This window comes from Polyodon spathula, chromosome 47, assembly GCF_017654505.1.
Source record: "Polyodon spathula isolate WHYD16114869_AA chromosome 47, ASM1765450v1, whole genome shotgun sequence".
Classification (NCBI taxonomy): Eukaryota; Metazoa; Chordata; class Actinopteri; order Acipenseriformes; family Polyodontidae; genus Polyodon; species Polyodon spathula.
In genome coordinates this window covers 1,883,597-1,904,734 of record NC_054580.1, presented here as the reverse complement: position 1 = coordinate 1,904,734, position 21,138 = coordinate 1,883,597, and the positions used below count along the sequence as shown (strand labels likewise).

The 21,138-nt window shown below is 45.0% G+C and overlaps 1 protein-coding gene across 1 annotated transcript in view; it reads right to left on the bottom strand.

Annotated features, from left to right (window-relative positions):
- Positions 1-30: 30 nt before the first annotated feature.
- Positions 31-21,138, bottom strand: part of LOC121306381 (latent-transforming growth factor beta-binding protein 3-like) — a 38,879-nt gene continuing 17,771 nt past the window's right edge. Inside the window, exons 2-13 of the mRNA XM_041238140.1 lie at positions 17,046-17,339; positions 16,219-16,427; positions 15,038-15,143; positions 8,705-8,797; positions 7,365-7,481; positions 6,346-6,504; positions 5,354-5,491; positions 3,434-3,447; positions 2,916-3,006; positions 2,091-2,186; positions 707-832; positions 31-463 (exon numbers count right to left, since the gene is read on the bottom strand). Of these exons, the coding sequence (XP_041094074.1) occupies positions 324-463; positions 707-832; positions 2,091-2,186; positions 2,916-3,006; positions 3,434-3,447; positions 5,354-5,491; positions 6,346-6,504; positions 7,365-7,481; positions 8,705-8,797; positions 15,038-15,143; positions 16,219-16,427; positions 17,046-17,339 (1,583 nt within the window). The 3' untranslated portion in view covers positions 31-323. The remainder of the gene's footprint in view (positions 464-706; positions 833-2,090; positions 2,187-2,915; positions 3,007-3,433; positions 3,448-5,353; positions 5,492-6,345; positions 6,505-7,364; positions 7,482-8,704; positions 8,798-15,037; positions 15,144-16,218; positions 16,428-17,045; positions 17,340-21,138) is intronic.

The following is a 21,138-nucleotide window of genomic DNA, read 5'->3' as shown; positions in this document are numbered from 1 at the left end:
TCACCTCTGTCCTAAGTCTATCCCCACTTAATTTCCAGCTGTGTCCTGATGCTGCACTTAAAGTATTGGTTAGAGTTTGTCAACTTCAATCAATCAGGCTCCCCTGATTCTTATTTCTTCCATGCTAAACAGATTCATTCCTTCAGCGCCTCTTTGTTGCTCAATCCTTTAGTTCTGGGATTAGTCTGTTAGATCTTCATAGGACTCTCTCCAGAGCCAGACCCTCTGTACTAAGTCTGTCTCCATAATTCAACCCCCTGACTTGTAAACATATCACCAACAGTGGTGTTGTGTTGTGCACTGTGAGAGGTGCTCTGTGTGGTTCACTTACCCACGCATGTGCGCTTGCCGTGGTGGATCTGCAGCCGGAACCCGCTGTTGCAGCGACACGTGTAGGAGCCGCCCGTGTTCATGCACAGGCCACGCCCACTGCCACACGGCTCCAGCTCACACTCATTCATATCTGAAACCGCAAACAAGGGTCAACACAGGTCAACACGGAACAACACGGAACAACACAGATCAACATGGGAATTAAATATGAGGACGAGCGGTTTCTATAACTTGTGTTTAATCCAAAAACCAAATATCTAGTTTTAGATTGCACTTTTAAACAGTGCTTTACTGTAACCATAATGGCAGTGATTTAAATACAGTGCCCTTTATTTATGTATAAAATATGGTACTGTTTACAGTATTCGCTTACCCACGCAGTATTTGCTGATGGCATGAGGCCGGTAGCCAGTGTTGCAGTGGCAGAAGAATCCTGCCTGCCCATTCATACACTCGCCATGCCCACAGATATTCCTGTTCAACTTGCAGGCGTCCATCTCTGAAAAAAAAAAAAAAAAAAAAAGAAAGTCCATCAGAAATCCGCTTTTAATGAGGCATCCCCTGGTAAAAGCACAGCACAGAAAAGATAACGAACCAGCCCCTTCTCAAAGTGTACTGCTTTGGTATCTCCCTGGTAAAAGCACAGCACAGTGTAGTAAAGCACAGTGAAGATAATGAACCAGCCCCTTCTCAAAGTTTACTGCTTTGATATCCCCCTGGTAAAAGCACAGCACAGTGTAGTAAAGCACAGAGAAGATAATGAACCAGCCCCCTTCTCAAAGTGTACTGCTTTGATATCCCCCTGGTAAAAGCACAGCACAGTGTAGTAAAGCACAGTGAAGATAATGAACCAGCCCCTTCTCAAAGTGTACTGCTTTGATATCCCCCTGGTAAAAGCACAGCACAGTGTAGTAAAGCACAGAGAAGATAATGAACCAGCCCCTTCTCAAAGTTTACTGCTTTGGTATCCCCCTGGTGAGCACAGCACAGTGTAGTAAAGCACAGAGAAGATAATGAACCAGCCCCTTCTCAAAGTGTACTGCTTTGGTATCCCCCTGGTAAAAGCACAGCACAGTGTAGTAAAGCACAGAGAAGATAATGAACCAGCCCCCTTCTCAAAGTGTACTGCTTTGGTATCCCCCTGGTAAAAGCACAGCACAGTGTAGTAAAGCACAGAGAAGATAATGAACCAGCCCCCTTCTCAAAGTGTACTGCTTTGGTATCCCCCTGGTAAAAGCACAGCACAGTGTACAGTGTAAAAGCACAGTGAAGATAATGAACCAGCCCCCTTCTCAAAGTGTACTGCTTTGGTATCCCCCTGGTAAAAGCACAGCACAGTGTAGTGAAGCACAGAGAAGATAATGAACCAGCCCCTTCTCAAAGTGTACTGCTTTGATATCCCCCTGGTAAAAGCACAGCACAGTGTAGTAAAGCACAGAGAAGATAATGAACCAGCAGTCTTCTCAAAGTGGATATCCCCCTGGTAAAAGCACAGCACAGTGTAGTAAAGCACAGTGAAGATAATGAACCAGCCCCTTCTCAAAGTTTACTGCTTTGATATCCCCCTGGTAAAAGCACAGCACAGTAGAGCAAAGCACAGAGAAGAAAATGAACCAGCCCCTTCTCAAAGTGTACTGCTTTGGTATCCCCCTGGTTAAGAGAGGAAGGACAGGTCTGGTGAGCTGAGAATGGAGTGTTTAGACTAGTGCTCATTATTATTAAGGTACAAGGTAATGACAGCGCTGTAGTAAACTCACCTGTAATTTGAGTTGGTGCAATCTCCACTGCACTATTTGTATGCTGTTCGGGAGGTACCTTCATCACAGCGGGGGATGTGGGCCTGGCTACCACTTCTGTGGGGAATATACAGAAGAACCTCATGGTTTCAAAAATCTCATAGACCATTTCTTTCAAAACATGTCTGCCATATTATCTGGTTCTATTGTGTGAAACCAAAGTATTACCAGTATCGAAGAAGATGCCTGTCTGGCCACTTTGTTAGGACCTATTGGATTTGGCATTGTCCCGAATTAGAGATTAGGTTGGTCACGTGATGCGACATCCCTGCTGCATCGAGACAGATCAAATCCACACAAAAAATACTGAACCCAGCCTTTCAAGACAATAATGCAACCATCCACCATTCCAGAACTTACTGGTTCGAGGAGCCTGACAGATGCTTCATGCATCACCTAAGACCAGCTCAACCCTCATGCACTATTCCATCTTTATCAGAGGGTATAAGGAGTAGGCATGGATTTTAAAGTATGTTTCATTTACTAAGCTTTTAAACTTTAATGCATTGGGAATGTTTTTAACCAATTAAGAAAGCCCTCCATTCGAATGCTGTGATTTTATAACTTGAATGACATGTGCAATGTTCAAATAAATATTGAATAAATAGCCCTAGCTCACACTCTACTGCAAACACTTCAGCTGGCCTCTATATTTGACACGCGTGTCTTTGACCACGGGACAGATGTAAACACTTAACGCTGAGAAAACATTTAAACCCTTAACTAAACACCCTTTAAAGATGTTCAAACACACTTTGCTGAACTATCGGGTTTGTCTCACAGTACCTGGGTAGCGTGACCCGATGGTGGTGACACTGGTGAACTGAGCCAGGGTCATGACCTCACGCTCCTCAGAAAAGTCTTCCATGTCAGGGGGCTGCAGAGAGAGAGAGAGAGAGAGAGAGAGAGTCCGGAGAGACAGACTGTGCTTACCAACCCGCGGAAATCTCATTCACACCGGGCAGCTCTCACCTGAATTCTGCTCCCTGGGTTAGCGATGCAATTGCTGACTGAAATGGCATTGGAAACTGTGGAGCAACCTTAGCGCTAACATTTCTCAGTGCTTCATAAAATCTTCTGTGCGTCTTTGCCTGTGTGCTGCACAATGTGTTGACTGCTAATAGCAGTCTGTATTTGTGTTCATTCATTTCCTGTTTGAAGCTAGCTCACTTACAATGATAACAAACACCACAAAAGTAAGAGAGATTTAAAAAAATAAAATTAGAGCTGCGATACATTCTCTTTCACAAGCAAAGAATATATCTGTAAAAATATATCATGTATTTAAAACATGCAGTGCTTACCGATGGCATAACAACTGTGGGAGAGAATACAGAAAAAAAAAAATCAATATCAGAACAAGGATATATTTATACAATATAAACGAGCCGTGCTTGAAACTCACACTAGCCCTGCTGCTGCTGCACCCAGCCCTGGGGTTCAGAGCTCCCCTCAATGAAGTCTAGTATTATTATTATTATTATATTGCAATGATCAGGAGCCAGGAGTTTGAGCAGGGTTAGAAACTCACACTAGCCCTGCTGCTGCTGCACCCAGTCCTGGGGTTCAGAGCTCCCCTCAATGAAGTCTAGTATTATTATTATTAATATTGCAATGATCAGGAGCCAGGAGTTTGAGCAGGGTTAGAAACTCACACTAGCCCTGCTGCTGCTGCACCCAGTCCTGGGGTTCAGAGCTCCCCTCAATGAAGTCTAGTATTATTATTATTAATATTGCAATGATCAGGAGCCAGGAGTTTGAGCAGGGTTAGAAACTCACACTAGCCCCTGCTGCTGCTGCTGCTGCACCCAGTCCTGGGGTTCAGAGCTCCCCTCAATGAAGTCTAGTATTATTATTATTAATATTGCAATGATCAGGAGGCAGGAGTTTGAGCAGGGTTAGAAACTCACACTAGCCCTGCTGCTGCTGCTGCTGCACCCAGTCCTGGGGTTCAGAGCTCCCCTCAATGAAGTCTAGTATTATTATTATTATATTGCAATGATCAGGAGCCAGGAGTTTGAGCAGGGTTAGAAACTCACACTAGCCCTGCTGCTGCTGCACCCAGTCCTGGGGTTCAGAGCTCCCCTCAATGAAGTCTAGTATTATTATTATTAATATTGCAATGATCAGGAGCCAGGAGTTTGAGCAGGGTTAGAAACTCACACTAGCCCTGCTGCTGCTGCACCCAGTCCTGGGGTTCAGAGCTCCCCTCAATGAAGTCTAGTATTATTATTATTATTAATATTGCAATGATCAGGAGACAGGAGTTTGAGCAGGGTTAGAAACTCACACTAGCCCTGCTGCTGCTGCACCCAGTCCTGGGGTTCAGAGCTCCCCTCAATGAAGTCTAGTATTATTATTATTAATATTGCAATGATCAGGAGCCAGGGGTTTGAGCAGGGTTAGAAACTCACACTAGCCCTGCTGCTGCTGCACCCAGTCCTGGGGTTCAGAGCTCCCCTCAATGAAGTCTAGTATTATTATTATTAATATTGCAATGATCAGGAGCCAGGGGTTTGAACAATCAAACCACTGGACCAATCTGAATGAACGGGTCCCACTTCCCATCACTGTATGAATTCGTCTCACGCGTGAGTCTGTAGTTTACTAATCGGAGATCATGCAGCTGAGGGAGGAACAGTTTATCTGACATCGAACTCCTCGCCCCTGATCATTTAAACAGTTCATTAAGCCGTGCAAACCTGGAGTGGGTGCCAGACCAGTGCGAACTACAAACTGTCACTTAATTATACAAGAACAACCAATACATGAAAATGCAGCGTGCCACCACCCGATCTGAATGGGTTTTTAACGCTGCTCTGCTTGGTTAATTGGCTTTGCTGCGTCCCATGATATTATTCAATGCATTTGCATTTTGTTCCTGAAAAATGAACACAGAAAAAGAATCCCACAATGACCGAGTTTGAGCTGCGAGTTCAATACCCACTAGCATCCCCTAGATGGCACTGTCAGGTTAAAAATAAGTTATAACAGCACGTGTGAGATGCATTGAGACTTTGCTGTGCTGTTTCCTAGCCTAATGGAGCACTTGAAACAACTGTATCATTTTTCACATTTTGTAAAGTCCATACTGCAGCAGCAACATATATACACTCCATGAAATACCAAGACTGCTCTGGGAAGACAACCTAACTAGTGTTCAAACCATAGTGACTATTTTAACACACACACACACACACACACACACTGCCCTGTGAACTCACTCTCCTGGTCCACGGACCCCAGTGCTTTGGATTTGTGGTAGACGTGGGCACTGCCGTCAGGGTAAATCTGCACCGACAGGTCGTGGGACGAGTAGTAGCTGAAACCTTTGCCAGCAGGGCAGATCTCCTTGAAGGCATCTAGAGGTCAGACACAGGGAGGATGATAGCAATAGCGTTGTGAACGCACAGCATGGACGGGAACCTTAACAGATTAAAGGTTTGATCTTTAAACTACCATATCAATGAAAAAGTTGACTTGATTTCATCTTTGTATGTTGAGACTAAAAGTGAAATATTTACTATTTCAAAAGGTGTTACCCCTCTAATTAATGGAACAACCATAGGGTGTATTTGCAAAAGTATCCCCAATGGTGCTTCCATTAAAGATGAAACGACTTCTCTAGTAAAGAACATTTTCCCTGTCAGTTATATTCATGTTGTTTTTTTTAATGGTTCTACTTTTACAAAATGACTTTTTATCATAGTTTTTTTTTTTTTTTTTTTAATTTTTACAATTAAACTGTATTTTTTTGTTCTATTTCTACAAAATAAACTTTTATCTAATTGTACAATTAAAGCCACATTTTTGTAATCTCTTTTTAAAATGCCTGCTTTATCAGATTCTGCATTAGACTGGCTTAACTGAATGGGTTAATTGCTCTTTGTGTGCGTGTGAAGCTCCTTGGGAGTCTTGTGATGAATGCGCTATAGAAATGGGAATTATTATCATTGCTGTTGCAGGCAAAATTACCATTTTATAGACCCTGTCATATTTAAAAACACGACGACCCATGCTTGCAAAAATGACCATACAAATTTACCTTGGTAAATATCTAGACATGCACTGCATAGTTGCTTTGCTTTAAGACCAAAAACTCCAGCCCTCCCCTCTAAATGAAGAGAGCCACGCTGTGTGGCACTATGAGCAGTGTGTAGCTGGAGGCAGCCCTGGTTTCAATGCGATCTTAAAGATCGGAAGCTGTCCGGCTGACCTGTTCCATCCTTAGGGCACCTCTCGCAGTCCTTGCCCCAGGCCGCCCCCACGCTGCAGCAGCACAGCTGTTTGTTGAGATGGCCGGAGAGCGGGTGGTCACACTGGTCTGACTGCACCGTTCGATAACAAGGACCCTTCTCCTCCAGCTGCTCTGCACCTGACAGACAGACAGACAGACAGACAGACAGGCAGACAGGCAGACAGGCAGGCAGGCAGACAGGCAGGCAGACAGACAGACAGACAGACAGGCAGACAGGCAGACAGACAGACAGGCAGGCAGGCAGAAAGACAGGCAGACAGGCAGACAGGCAGACAGGCAGGCAGACAGACAGACAGACAGACAGACAGACAGACAGACAGACAGACAGACAGACAGACAGACAGGCAGGCAGGCAGACAGGCAGGCAGGCAGGCAGGCAGGCAGACAGACAGGCAGGCAGGCAGACAGACAGACAGACAGACAGACAGACAGACAGACAGGCAGGCAGACAGACAGGCAGACAGGCAGGCAGGCAGGCAGGCAGGCAGGCAGACAGACAGACAGACAGGCAGACAGACAGACAGACAGGCAGACAGACAGACAGACAGGCAGACAGACAGACAGACAGACAGACAGGCAGGCAGACAGAAACAGGCAGGCAGACAGGCAGACAGACAGGCAGGCAGGCAGACAGACAGACAGAGACAGACAGGCAGACAGACAGACAGAGAGACAGACAGACAGACAGACAGGCAGACAGGCAGACAGACAGACAGACAGACAGACAGACAGACAGACAGAATGGGGGTTCAGTTCAAACTCCTGTAGATAAAACTACACAAACAAATACATCGTTTGGGTGTAAGTGATAAGTAAATGTTACCCTACGTGGATAAGCCTTAGAAAGAGAGGACGGTGTCAGTGGAACAGTGCAGTGTGGAGAATGGGGTGCAGGGGACACTCAGCTCCTATCTGTTGTGCCAAAAGAGCCGGGCTGCATGAGTGGAGCTGAGAGCTGCCCACGCGGATCCACTCACCCACACAGCGAGTGCGCTCCAGCACAAAGCCAGGCTTGCAAGCACAGCGGAAACTGCCCTGGGTGTTCAAACACTCTCCGTTCTGACACACCCCCTGCATTCTGCACTCGTTGATATCTGCAGAGACAGGGAGGGGTGAATAAAACACAGACCGTTAGAAAAACAAAGAAGAGACATGTGAACCACAGCATACACTACATATATAATTGAATCTGCAAAATGTAATAATCCTCTCACGGCTGCGGTTTCCGACTGTTCCTTTCTCTCTGTTTTTCATCACATCCTTGAAACTTATACTTAAAAAGTTCAGCAAGGTTCACAACAATATTTACTAAAGACCACTGCAAGATGCTTCTAGTTAATTCCGCACAAGGGCTGTTTTTGTAACGTGAGACTAAAGATTTGACTATCAGTGAGAGCTTCCCTGTAATGGAAACCATCGGACTCCCTACATCTCGTTAGCAGCAGCAATGAACTGAACCAGCCCGTCACAACGAGGCTGTCAGCAGGGGAGCTCACACAGGCGGAGGAGTCAATCAAGGTGAGCATGTGACATCTCCACTGAAGCACACAAAATAATCCCAGTCAATCCCTCCTAATACGAACTGGAGTCCTTCTGTCGGTGGCACGCATCATCGTAAAAATACTGTACAGTGATCGGTTATGGAGAAGGAGAGTCAAAGTGTGCCTCCTCAGGGAAATCGAGATCTTTAAGAACTCCCACAAGTGAATCCTTAGTAACCCAGTGCGCTTTTCCACAATGACTGGCATGTCATCTTTTACTATATAGCTGAACATGTGAGCTTTACTAAGCATCAATGGCTGAGATGATCAGTTAGATCCATGTAATTTACACGTGTATATCTGACATTTCTTATGGTTTACCATCCTAGTTTTCGTTTTTTTGTTCCATGCTTAATTTTACTGCCAGATTCCGTGTAATTTCTAACAGGCTGGATAGAGAGTCCATTTACTAACTTGCAGCTGATGCAGCGTTATAGCGGGCAGAAGCTACTGCCCTCTAGTGGCCATTTCTAAAACTTGCGCGAATTCAGCTTTTAGGAGTCTTTTCAGAAGCGGGTTGCTATAGAACAGGGGTGCCCAATCCTGGTCCTGGAGGGCCGATGTCCTCCTGGCTTTTGTTCCAACTGTACCCTAAATTGCTTAATTGGACCAATTAAGCTTATAATAAGTGCTTGATTATTTCTAATAAGTAATTTAGGGGACAGTTGGAACAAAAGCCAGGAGGACCTCGACCCTCCAGCACCAGGATTGGGCACCCCTGCTATAGAACATGAGTTAGTCAACCTGGTAAATCCTGATTCTACGCAGTTACCTACCTTGGCAATGCGTCGCGTTCAGTCTCTTGTATCCTTGAGGACAGTTGGGCCCAAACTCTCCCAGGATGGGTCCCGTCTTCTGAACACCAGTGTCTGGAACAGGATAGAATATAAACCTGGTCAGCAGCCATGCTAACTGATCACAATCTGCAATGTGTAGAAGAAAAGCCAGCTGCATGAAACAAAGCCTGACTGAGGGGGTGGAGGGTAATCAAGTGTAAGCTTGCCTTTTATAGGACAATTCCCCAATGAGGACCCAGGGAGTTCATACCGAACCTGCTGACAGCGAATCAGAAGGATCTACTGGGATCTCGTCCTTTAAGTGTTTCTGATTGGCTAGTAAACATGACATCTAGGTCTTACTGGATAATCATTCCAATAAGGTGTAACATATTATTGCTCACCTCTGCCCTCTTTGGTCAGGCGCTGTTAATGCAGCTTACCACGTCAAGTGGCAGAACTGGTTGTTATGAGGAGTAGTAATAAAAAAAGGTCCAAAGCAACTTTCCCCACATTGTACAAGTGGTTCTCTAGCAGTGCTGGCGAGTAGCACAATACATGCAATCTGTTAGTGTAATCTGATTACAGCTTTATAACTTGTAACTGTAATGGTTCCCTTTTCAGATGTAAACGTGGTAATGGATTACATTTATGTGAAAAAATAACAAAGTTACATTTTAAAAAAGCACTTTGGATAACGCAAAACAAAACCAGAAAGCGCTTCAGCAGTGCAAGTCAAACCCTGCATGTCACTCGAACGTGCTTTTCATATCGTCCTGCTGGAAAACAGCACCAGAGGAGGGAGGGAGTGGGTTCGATAGCAGGGGCTTCAAAGAATATTTCCAGCTGCAGCCGGACCAAACCGAAAACAACATCTCTGTAAACTGTGCCTGAGAAGTAACTATCTGGAACTGTAACTAGTAATTTAAAAGGAAGTGTTCTCTAGAGATATAGAAAGCGTGACACACAGACAGAAGCCTGGTAAACGATCAATACAGTGTGCTGTATCTAATCTGAAGGGTATTTAATTATGTCTTAAAATTGCTATGCTACTTATAACCAGCAAGGTATCACTTGAATTTATTAAATTAGGATGGGCATTCATATTTCATGTGTTAACCAAACTTCCCCCTACTGTGAAAACAGTTGAGAAAACACTGCAGCTTCCGAAGCTTTGAAATGCCCATGTTGTGAAAAGATCCAGCTCCGGTTTCACAGGAAAAACAGTCAGGACTGCAGTCTGGAAACAAACGAAGGGGGGGAGAAGAATTTCCATTCTGCTGTTTTTTGTCTCCCGATCAGAAAAAAAATGTGGCGCGGAATTCTGCCAAAGATATTAGAGAGAGAGAAAGCAGACAAGCCAAGCAGAAAAAGCCGCGCTATCCACACGCCAAGCCCTGCTCGCTGGAGAGCGTGAAATGCGCTGAAATGTATGGAGAGTGTGACACGCCGGTCACAGAAACGTAGGATTCAAATATGGGGTGGTAAAGAGCTAGAACAGACTCACCTTTCTGTAGTAATAGACTTGTCGCTGTCAGAGACCACACAGTGCAGGGATTAAAAAGGCAATGCTTGGATTAAAAAGGCAATGCTTGGATTAAAAAGGCAATGCTTGGGTATACAGCCGAAAGTGTAGAGTACAAATCCAATATATCTATATATTACTGGTGAGATCCCTCTGAGAATACTATGTCCACTTCTGTGTCAATATGCCAAATTGAATAAATTCCATTGTATGCATAATTATGGACTGAAAACACATATGTGACCCACTCATGAATAAATCACTCATGAATAAATCACTCATGAATAATTGTTCACAATGTGAATTCCTCTTGGAGTTGTAAATTACTAATATTCCTCTGTGGAGGGGTGGGACAGAAAATTCTTGCTGGAAAATCTCCCTCCCGACCCGTGAGGGCGCTAAGTAACGGGAACAGAGTACCCTGGACTGCTTGGCCTGACACTTCATTCCCAGGGTTAAAAGGAAGTCGGTTATCTAGAAAGGGGGCGGAGCTTCGGTGCACTAAATCATTGACCCGGAAGGGAGATGATGTGGCAGGTGCGGATTGGAGAAGCGGTTGCAGTCGTTTACCAAGGAGTCGTGAAGGAAGGTATAAATAGGGGACGAAGCGACGTAATCTGTTCCTTCTTTTTGGTTAGAGAACAACCTGGAAGGACCTGTGATTTGTGTGAAAAACGTATCGTCAGCGTTTGTTTGCTTGACTCTGATTGTGTCTTGTTATCAGTAGACAATTAATACGTTCTGGAGCTGTTGCCAAGGGCCAGCACAAACCTGGAACAGCAGTGCACTGTAACACATATAACTGTGTTTGCACCACTAGCACTAACTCACGCCCCAACGGACTTGTGTGTGTGTGTTTTGTGTTTCTTGTGAGTGTATAAAGAATGGAACTATTATATCAGGAGAAACCCGAAGATTACAGCTCAAATAAAACACGCCGCTGTATTACTGAGCATCATTTATTGTTTACTGTTTGTCTTGCCGTCAGGCACTGGATTTACAACTCATGAAACAACTTTGCACCTGGATTATAATTGTCTGTCTGTTCATTGATCACCTGCACCTGCACACTGCTAACCACTTTGCCACAAGTGGATACAGTGGAGGCAGATTCGGATTCCTTGTTAATGACCCAACAGCAAAATGAATTCTAAATGTTATCCATGCACAGAACTGCTTCAAACATAAAAGGCAACGCAATTTAACAAAATATAAAACCAACAACAGTTTTCAGAACTAAAACGGTATCCCAAGTCAGTATTCAAAATGGCAGAACATCGTGCTCGAGAAGACCCTAATGTCACTGATCACTTGCAAATGAAAATGCACAAAAGTGCACAGATTAAAACATTAAAATGCATCACGGTATCTAAAACTGTTTAATGATTAACTGTTACTTTACCCTAGCTTGTCTCGTTCGCTTTGTTTTGGCTGCATTTTCGTCTGGTGAAACCGGAGGAAACGCCGTGTAAATGCACAATAAAGACAGACTGATTTGGCATTAGAGAGAATTTTATTTTATTCTTTGATTCAGGTAATTTCTAACGCTGAAGATAGGGGGTTTGTATCAGATAACTGGTTATGAGGTAACGGGTAAATACATTAATTTGTTACATGTATACAATGGGGATTGATTTTATTCTTAATACAAGGGCAGTAAAACGCGACTGATAACGGCAAAGGATATCTGAGTGGTGACGGTTCCTGGAAAACCGATTGCGCTCATCCAGTCGTGATGAAACATGACCTTGCTGTTCTATAGCATTCTGTACATGCCACTGAGAAGTCATGGTGATTAATTTCTGACGCATTTCTGATTCTTTTTTACAGAATGAAAACAGTGGAAAGCTGTGCATGTCGTTGTGGGAAAAACTCTTTATTAAAGTGGACGCTCTGTAGTGTTAATCGTGGAATGCTGTCTGCTAGAGATGAGGCATTAGCTGCAAAGCCTTGACGTGCCATGCATTCTTCTGAATTCCTGAGACGAGGGAATTTGGTAACACCAATGTGTGAAGGACTCAAGAACGGAAAGCTGCCAAAAATAAAGAAAACGGGAAAAAAAAAAAAAAAAAAAAAAAAAAACTTTTTCTCTGACTTAAATGCTGTCAGTGGATACGTTCCTGGCTGCAGAACTAGATCCGATACCCTCCACTCAGACAGCGACTGCATTGTTCCTGAAGCAGGATTTGAAATCAAATGTTCCCCCTGGACCTGCCAAAACCTAGACCATAAAACTGCATTGAAGCGCTCTGCAGCTGCAAACTCGGCTCTGTGCAATCACATTGCAGACCACAGTAATTACAGTGGCATTGCAGTTTAACACCCAGCACACCGCTATAGCATTGTTTAAATTGTCAGGCGTTTATTAGAATAGAATAAAAACGGTTAATTACGCAACACAAAACAGAGTCCCCTCATCCCCTGCTCTGCACGATTACTGAACACCAGTCACACCCTGACAGTGTGATTTAAAGAGGTAAGCAGCGGGGCTCTGAAAAACACAGCATTCCACGTCCCCATGTACTGCTACAACTGTTTGAATAATGTCCCTGTCGTTTTTCCTTTAACTGTTAACAACTTTTTACAGCTAACTTTAAAGTCTGGTTTCAGAGCCCTTATCGAAATGGCTAGCTCGTTTTCACTTTGCCGGTTCCCTTAGCAACGTAGTCGCCTCTGCAGTGAATTGTGGGATTGTAGTCCTGGGCTAGATTTAACCTCTGATTAAAGTTAAAGTAAAAACAGCTATGTATGCTGGGAGATAAAAAAAAACTACATCTCCCAGTGTGCATAGCTGTAGCTCTTAAGGTATTTCCTCTTCTTCTTTCGCGTGGTGTTGGAAAAGCAACGAGCTACAGTTGCGATTTTAGTTTTGTAAGCCATTCTGCGTGGAGTCCACTTGTTCCGCATGTGTTGGGCAATCATCAATAATGTGTCTGATGGTTTGCACCTCACCTCAAGTCCTTGATCTTCCATTTGTGGAAGAGATGGACGCGGTTGAGAGCGCTCCCCTGTCATCTGGGCAGGGAGAAACTTGGCTGTTCCTTCGGTGGATCTTCCACAAGGTTTTCCTCGTTTGGGGCAACGCTGTTTTACCACATCGTGCACAATGGGTGGCGGGGTCCTTTCCGGCCAACAGAAGAGGCACGTCCAGAACGGCTTCAGACGGGAGGGTGGTGGTGATTTGATGTCGGTGTGCAAAGGGAGATCTGGATTTTCCGAGATCTTCTTATACTCCCTAAGTGTTGCCAGTCGGATGTTCGATGGCGGGATGTTCGTGAGCGGTGTGGATTTTAGCCACTTCTTACACGCAGAGCAACATCGATTTGGGAATCAGCGAGCCCAGTGTGAGAGCTGTGGCACCAAACAGGCACACAGTACCGTAGAATGGACCAAATCAAATCCTCATGTCCCTGCCAGCTCTTGGATGATGTTGACCGTGGATTTTGTCTTCTTGCTGGTGGCTTTGAGGTCCGGTCAAGGGTGACTCCGAGGTATCCGGGTTTGTGGTCAAGGGGGACCCCACAGAATTTGATCTTGAGTGGCCTGAAGGCTTTGATGTTCCTTAAATGGAAGGAGGGCTCCGCAGTGGGCTTCAAGCTCCACGCACTTCGAGTACCTTCAGGCCCGCCTCCAGGGTACTCTGCGCTTCCTCGAGTGGGTTGTCAGCACAATGTCATCCGTATAAATTTGCATGACATTGTTGACGGGATGTCGGTGTAGATGTTGAATAAGGCCAGGACGGAGCCTTGTGGGAGCCCGTTATTCAACCTCCTTGTGTGGCTCTTTCGGGCACCAAGGTGCACGCTGAAAGTTCCTCAGTATTGCGGTGATCAGGCGGATTGTGGGGCAGCACGGGGTGAGATTTTTCAGCTTCAGCAGGAGACCGTTCTGCTACACGGTATTGCAGGTGGACAAAAGGTTGACGCTCGGGCTGAAGATGGATGTTTGTGAAAAGCTCCGTCAGCCAGCCGCACACGTTCAGGCTCAGCTTCCTGAGGAACTCGATCCTTTGCCCGATCTTGCGTCGGCGATGCCCTTGTGTACCTCGTCCATGGAGAATGGCGCAGACAAGCGGGAGGAGGGTACAGCTCTTTGTGAACTTGCCGCCTGACGTCTTGCCCGTCGGTGCTTTGGCACTGCCGAGCAGCTGTGTGGCGACAGCATCTGGGCTTGCTTACTGTGGTTTGTAAGCTGCTACCACCCGAGAGACAAAGGAGCCTCCGCGCTTTGCGGCTTGACCGTCGGAAATCAAGCCCCCCGGACCGTTACTTCTTTCGGAGGTTAAAGACTCCAGAAGTGCCTCCGCGGTGTCTAGGTTTTTCTCTGCTCTGTAACTCTGACAGAGCGCCTCGCTGTCTGAAGACCAGCAACGGGTGAACGTTCTTCAGAAGCCTCGTGCGATGTTGTCCGTTGCCCGTAAAGGTAAAGAATATGGCATGAATCCATTGCTTTTGCTCATTTCAGGACACCAGGTGAGAAGAAAAACGACCCTCCGAACGACCTTGAAATCACCTGGAAGTGCGGAAGCTAACGGCTATTCAATTGCAAAGGCGAGGGAAGGACAGCTTTTCTTGTTGTGAAATTAGCACGGTGATTAGTAAGCTTTTTAGGGTTCATTTAATAACTGACATAACACCTCTAAATCAATCGGGCACCTCCTAATGGTGTTCCAGACTAAACAGACTCAGTTCTTTCAGCCTCTCTGCACAGCGTATTCCTCTATCCCTGGTTGCTCTTCACTGGTATAGTCAAACAGACGCAGCATCTGAACTGGCCTGTCGTCGCCTCCAGTAGCGGCTGGTACTTACACTGCAGTTTGGGGCACTTGTGGCACTTGTTCTGTCCCCAGGAGTTCCCCACACTGCCACAGCAGTCCTCCTGATTGGTCAGCCCGGGGAGAGGGTTACTGCTGCACTGCAAGGACAGAGACACCCACCAGAGGGCAGTATAACAGCAGGGTTTTTAGCGGAGGAAATCTAGTCTTTGGTATTGGGGCTCTCATAAAAGTTTACCACTGTAAATTGGCAATTGTTAAATATGCTTTACAATACCTCTCTGTGCTTTACAATGCTTCCCTATGCTTTACCAGACCTCTCTGTGCTTTACAATGCTTCCCTATGCTTTACCAGACCTCTCTGTGCTTTACAATGCTTCCCTATGCTTTACCAGACCTCTCTGTGCTTTACAATGCTTCCCTATGCTTTACCACACCTCTCTGTGCTTTACAATGCTTCCCTATGCTTTACCAGACCTCTCTGTGCTTTACAATGCTTCCCTATGCTTTACCATACCTCTCTGTGCTTTACAATGCTTCCCTATGCTTTACCAGACCTCTCTGTGCTTTACAATGCTTCCCTATGCTTTACCAGACCTCTCTGTGCTTTACAATGCTTCCCTATGCTTTACCATACCTCTCTGTGCTTTACAATGCTTCCCTATGCTTTACCATACCTCTCTGTGCTTTACAATGCTTCCCTATGCTTTACCATACCTCTCTGTGCTTTACAATGCTTCCCTATACTTTACCATACCTCTCTGTGCTTTACAATGCTTCCCTATGCTTTACCACACCTCTCTGTGCTTTACAATGCTTCCCTATGCTTTACCATACCTCTCTGCTTTACAATGCTTATGTGTGCTTTACCGTGCTTTCACTGTGCTTTATTATACTTTGTTGTTTACTGTGGGACATTTTTATAAGGGTCTAGTGGATTTGAAAAGACCAGTCTAAATGTAAGTTTGAAAATTACTTTTGTTTTATGAGCGCTGGCATGCTGTATCTGTGTTTAACCCTTAATTATGTTCATATATATATATATTTTAATTACGTGTCAATTCTAAAATTCTAGGTGATGCTAAACTTTTGGCCGTAGCTGTACTGCATTTTAAAAGGCTCTCTAAAACGCTCATTCAGTCAGAAAGGCAGGCCAGCTTTGTGTTGTTCTGAGGGTTAAACATCAGGAACTCAGACCCTGAGGTCTCTACTCACTGCCTGCTTCGGCACGGTCTCCTGGAAACAACGACCACGAGGCTTCTGAGTCTGTGGAGCGGGGCGGGCCTGCCCGCGGGGGAGGGGCTTGTTGCTAGGCTGCGGGTTCTTGCTCTGCCCCCCTTCGGCTTCATCGATGCGATAGATCTGAACTGAGGTCTCGGGGGAGTGGTGAACCCGCACATTGACCACAGGGTGCTGGACCTGTACTGGAGAGCGGAGAGGAGAGGGGAGAGGGAGAGGAGAGAGGGGGGAGAGGGAGAGGGGAGAGGGGGAGTGAGGAGAGAGGGAGACGGGAGAGAGGGAGAGAAAGGGAGGGAGGGGAGAGGGTTGGGACGGAAGAGGAGAGAGAGAGAGGAGAGGGAGAGGGAGATAAGAGTGAGGAGAGAGGGTGAGGGGAGTGGGGGAGAGAAAGGGAGGGTGAGGAAAGGGGAGAGGGAGAGCAAAGGGAGATGGGAGAGAGGGAGAGGGGAGAGAAGGATGGAAAAGAATAGAAGGGAGGGATATGAGGAGTAATAGCAGAAAGGGGAGATGGGTGGAGGAGAGAAGGAAGAGAGGAGAGGAGAGAGAAAAGCAACAGGGACGAGAGATGAGAGTGATGATGAGGAAGTTAGAGAAAAGAAGACCAAGAGAGAGAGAGAGGGAAAGAAAGAAAGAAAGAAAGAAAGAAAGAAAGAAAGAAAGAAAGAAAGAAAGAAAGAAAGAAAGAAAGAGAATTTAACTACAGCAAATGACAGTTCCACAGTGCAGTTCATTGTCTGCGCCACCGCCCCCTGGTGTTCGGAGGAACGTATGACAGCGTGTTGAGGAATCCGGATACCGCTCACCTTCTGAGGAGTGCTGGCTGGCCCCTGCGCCGGGCCCCAGGGGCACAGTGAAGCTGGAGTGGGTCTGAGCGAGTGGCCTGCCTGCCCCGGGGGGCTCCCCAGGGCTCTGGGGGTCTGGGAGCAGGTGCAGGGTGTAGACAGGGTGCTTACTGGCTGCCTGCTCCCCCTTCGCTCCTCCCCCTCCGTGGGGCTGCCGGCTGTACTGGCAGAACCGGCCGCTGAACTCCGGGGGGCACAGGCAGTGACTGCGGGAGCTGCACTGACCTCCGTTCATGCAGGTGAGAGGGCACACCACTAGGGGGAGAGAGAGAGAGAGAGAGAGAGAGAGAGAGAGAGAGAGAGAGAGAGAGAGAGAGAGAGAGAGAGAGAGGGGGAGTTGAGAGTCACCTCTCAAAAACTTTGACCACATGTCAATCGTCGGTCACGGAGATAAAGTTAAGACTAAGGTAAAATTAACTTAATTTATATAGCGCCTTTCATAACCCAGTATCTCAAAGCGCTTTGCATGTCGGTTAAAACTGAAAGCAGTATCAGGAAGCAGTAAAAATAACAGAGCATAATTATAATAATAACAATATCACTAAATAATAACAATAAAAATCAGAAACTGATGAAAACAGGAATGAATAAGAATGATACTTAAAACACAACATTACAAAAACACACAAGTAAATTAAACCAGTTTCTCTGCAACTTTCTCCTCTCCTTTTCAATTAATTTCCCAATTTCAATTCCTGTTCCCTTTTGTGTAATATATATATATATATATATATATATATATATATATATATATATATATATATATATATATATATATATATATATATATATATATATATTATCGTATGACCTTAACATGTGATACCTACAGCACTCAGTATTCCCAGGTGGTCTCCCATCCAAGTACTAAGCAAGCCCAACATTGCATTGCATGGTAAGTTCGATTTGAAGAACTTTTTGGCGTCAGAGACTTTGCCCAGGGGTCACTGCAAGGAAGTAGCTCTTCTTGACCCCCTGTATGTGCTGATGCACTGGGGAGGATCCCTGGAGCCAGCATCACACTTCAGCCATCAACACCAGACAGAAGGATATCTGCATCATCAGATGGAAAGCAACGCGAATGGATGGAGATGCAGACGGATCACATTAGTTTACTGGAAAGCTACATCTTAGCTGGTACTTATCTTGGCGAGCCGAGTTCAAATCAGCATGAAGTTTTAACATCTACTCTGATGTAAAGGAAATCATCAATCATCTAACACGTCGTTAATCAAAATTCAAATTAGCAGTGTTCTTTTAAAACACGCTTCTCGCAGTGGCAGCAGAGCGCTTCAGTTCAATTCGCTGTTTGTGAGTCAATTGGCTTCAAACGAAAGCTGTTGAACAATCACAGCAATTATATTACATCTCCAAAATACAAATTCCAGTTCCTGCTCTGCTCCGAAATCCTGAAACAGTGAAACCGATTCTGCATTCTCCATAAAAAGACCATTGAGATTGCTTAGATGTTTATCGATCCATTTCACGTTTACAAAGTTTGAATAAAGGCAATAGCCTTATAAAGAGATCTACAAAAGAGGCCAAGTTATTACACGCAAAGCTGTCAGTCCTCGTTCGTGGAATAGAAACACTGGTCTGTGAATCCCTGCGCTTTCTAACTGCGGTTCTACAACGTTCTTTAATTTCCTTCGCTCTCGCTTGTCAAATTTCAGAGCGACAGTTCCACGCAGTGTTGTTTGAGAGCCCTGTGTCTGCTCACACAGCCCATCAGAACCACAGGATTGCAGACAGTATTAGTTTAGAGAGCGCAGTGCGATGGAGCAGCAGGACAGGAAACCATAGACCTGCCTGTCTCCCCTGCCTCTCCCCTGTCTCTGCTTTGTTTAAAACTAAAATGTGTCTTTATAATTCCCAGTGCTTGCTTTGAAATGTGCCTCACCTCTGTCTGGATACATTTGTTGGCACAGCAATGTTTGTTCTCCAGGACCAGCACGCAATGGATTTGCAAAGCATATGATATGGTTTATTTAGATTTCCAGAAAGCTTTTGACAAAGTCCCGCACAAAAGATTAATTCTCAAACTGAACGCAGTTGGGATTCAAGGAAACACATGTACATGGATTAGGGAGTGGTTAACATGTAGAAAACAGAAAGTACTGATTAGAGGAAAAACCTCAGAATGGAGTGTGGTAACCAGCGGTGTACCACAGGGATCAGTATTAGGTCCTCTGCTATTCCTAATCTACATTAATGATTTAGATTCTGGTATAGTAAGCAAACTTGTTAAATTTGCAGACGACACAAAAGTAGGAGGAGTGGCAAACACTGTTGCAGCAGCAAAGGTCATTCAAAATGATCTAGACAAGATTCAGAACTGGGCAGACACATGGCAAATGACATTTAATAGAGAAAAGTGTAAGGTACTGCACGCAGGAAATAAAAATGTACATTATAAATATCATATGGGAGATATTGAAATTGGAGAAGGAATCTATGAAAAAGACCTAGGAGTTTTTGTTGACTCAGAAATGTCTTCATCTAGACAATGTGGGGAAGCTATAAAAAAGGCTAACAAGATGCTCGGATACATTGTGAAAAGTGTTGAATTTAAATCAAGGGAAGTAATGTTAAAACTGTACAATGCACTTGTAAGACCTCATCTTGAATATTGTGTGCAGTTCTGGTCACCTCGCTATAAAAAAGATATTGCTGCTCTAGAAAGAGTGCAAAGAAGAGCGACCAGAATTATTCCGGGCTTAAAAGGCATGTCATATGCAGACAGGCTAAAAGAATTGAATCTGTTCAGTCTTGAACAAAGAAGACTACGTGGCGACCTAATTCAAGCATTCAAAATTCTAAAAGGTATTGACAGTGTGGACGCAAGGGACTTTTTCAGCCTGAAAAAAGAAACAAGGACCAGGGGTCACAAATGGAGTTTAGAAAAAGGGGCATTCAGAACAGAAAATAGGAGACACTTTTTTACACAGAGAATTGTGAGGGTGTGGAATCAACTCCCCAGTAATGTTGTTGAAGCTGACACCCTGGGATCCTTCAAGAAGCTGCTTGATGAGATTTTGGGATCAATAAGCTACTAACAACCAAACGAGCAAGATGGGCCGAATGGCCTCCTCTCGTTTGTAAACTTTCTTATGTTCTTATGTTCTCTTACAGGGGCGCCTGTCTGTGCATTGCGCGTATGGTTGAGTGATTCCACGCTCCCGGCTGAAAGTGGGGTGTCCGGTATTGTATTGTGTTCTTATTTGTCATACTGTTCACAATTTCTGTTTAGACATGTTTGAGCAGCTGTCCAGTTTGACTGAACGGCGCTATAAAACTGGGTTTGACTTTCTTTAGTATCGCTCTGTAAAGGGTTACACTTTGAGACTGGCTCCATGGTGAACATGTGGCTCGGACAAACAGGGGCACACACTAAGTGTTACAATTTACACATCCTTTCAAACCGGGCTGAGTAAGACTTGACGAGTACTCCACATACCCTGCAGCCCTGCCCTACTATCAGCCTCGGGTCCCCGTTGGTAGAGCAGTTCACCTGCGAGAGCAAACCGTGTGACGCTGGTGCAAGTAACGTCTATCCGTGATCATTAAACACCCAGCATTAGACCTGACAGGAACATTTAAATAATGATATCGCATGCAAAGCCACTGTTTTTCTTGGTTTAATAACTTTTGGGTGAAAAAGAAATCAGTAAATACCAACCTATAGCTTTTAGAAAAACAATAAGTAGAAATCTGTGAGTACGGGGTGCTGGTATTTTACGCACGGCTCAAACCGCAAGCGTGTCTGTTTACTGTGAGCTGTAGAGAGATGTAATTGATAGAACAGGGCAGTGGTGGTTGGCATTATTGACCTGTCTTCAGTGTTCACATGCTATTTCCAGTAAATCTGCCGTGGTGTTTTGATGCTGAAGTAGCCTGGGGGTGTGTAAACCAACGTGGTTAGACTGCTCACAGTGCGAGATATACTGCTGGGAACAGCGTGGCTAGATTTTGCTGACTGTTCTGCGTGTCTGAGGCTTGTGACTAATCTCAAACCGAGGTAGAATAAGGAATAAACAGGGTGTATAGCACTGAT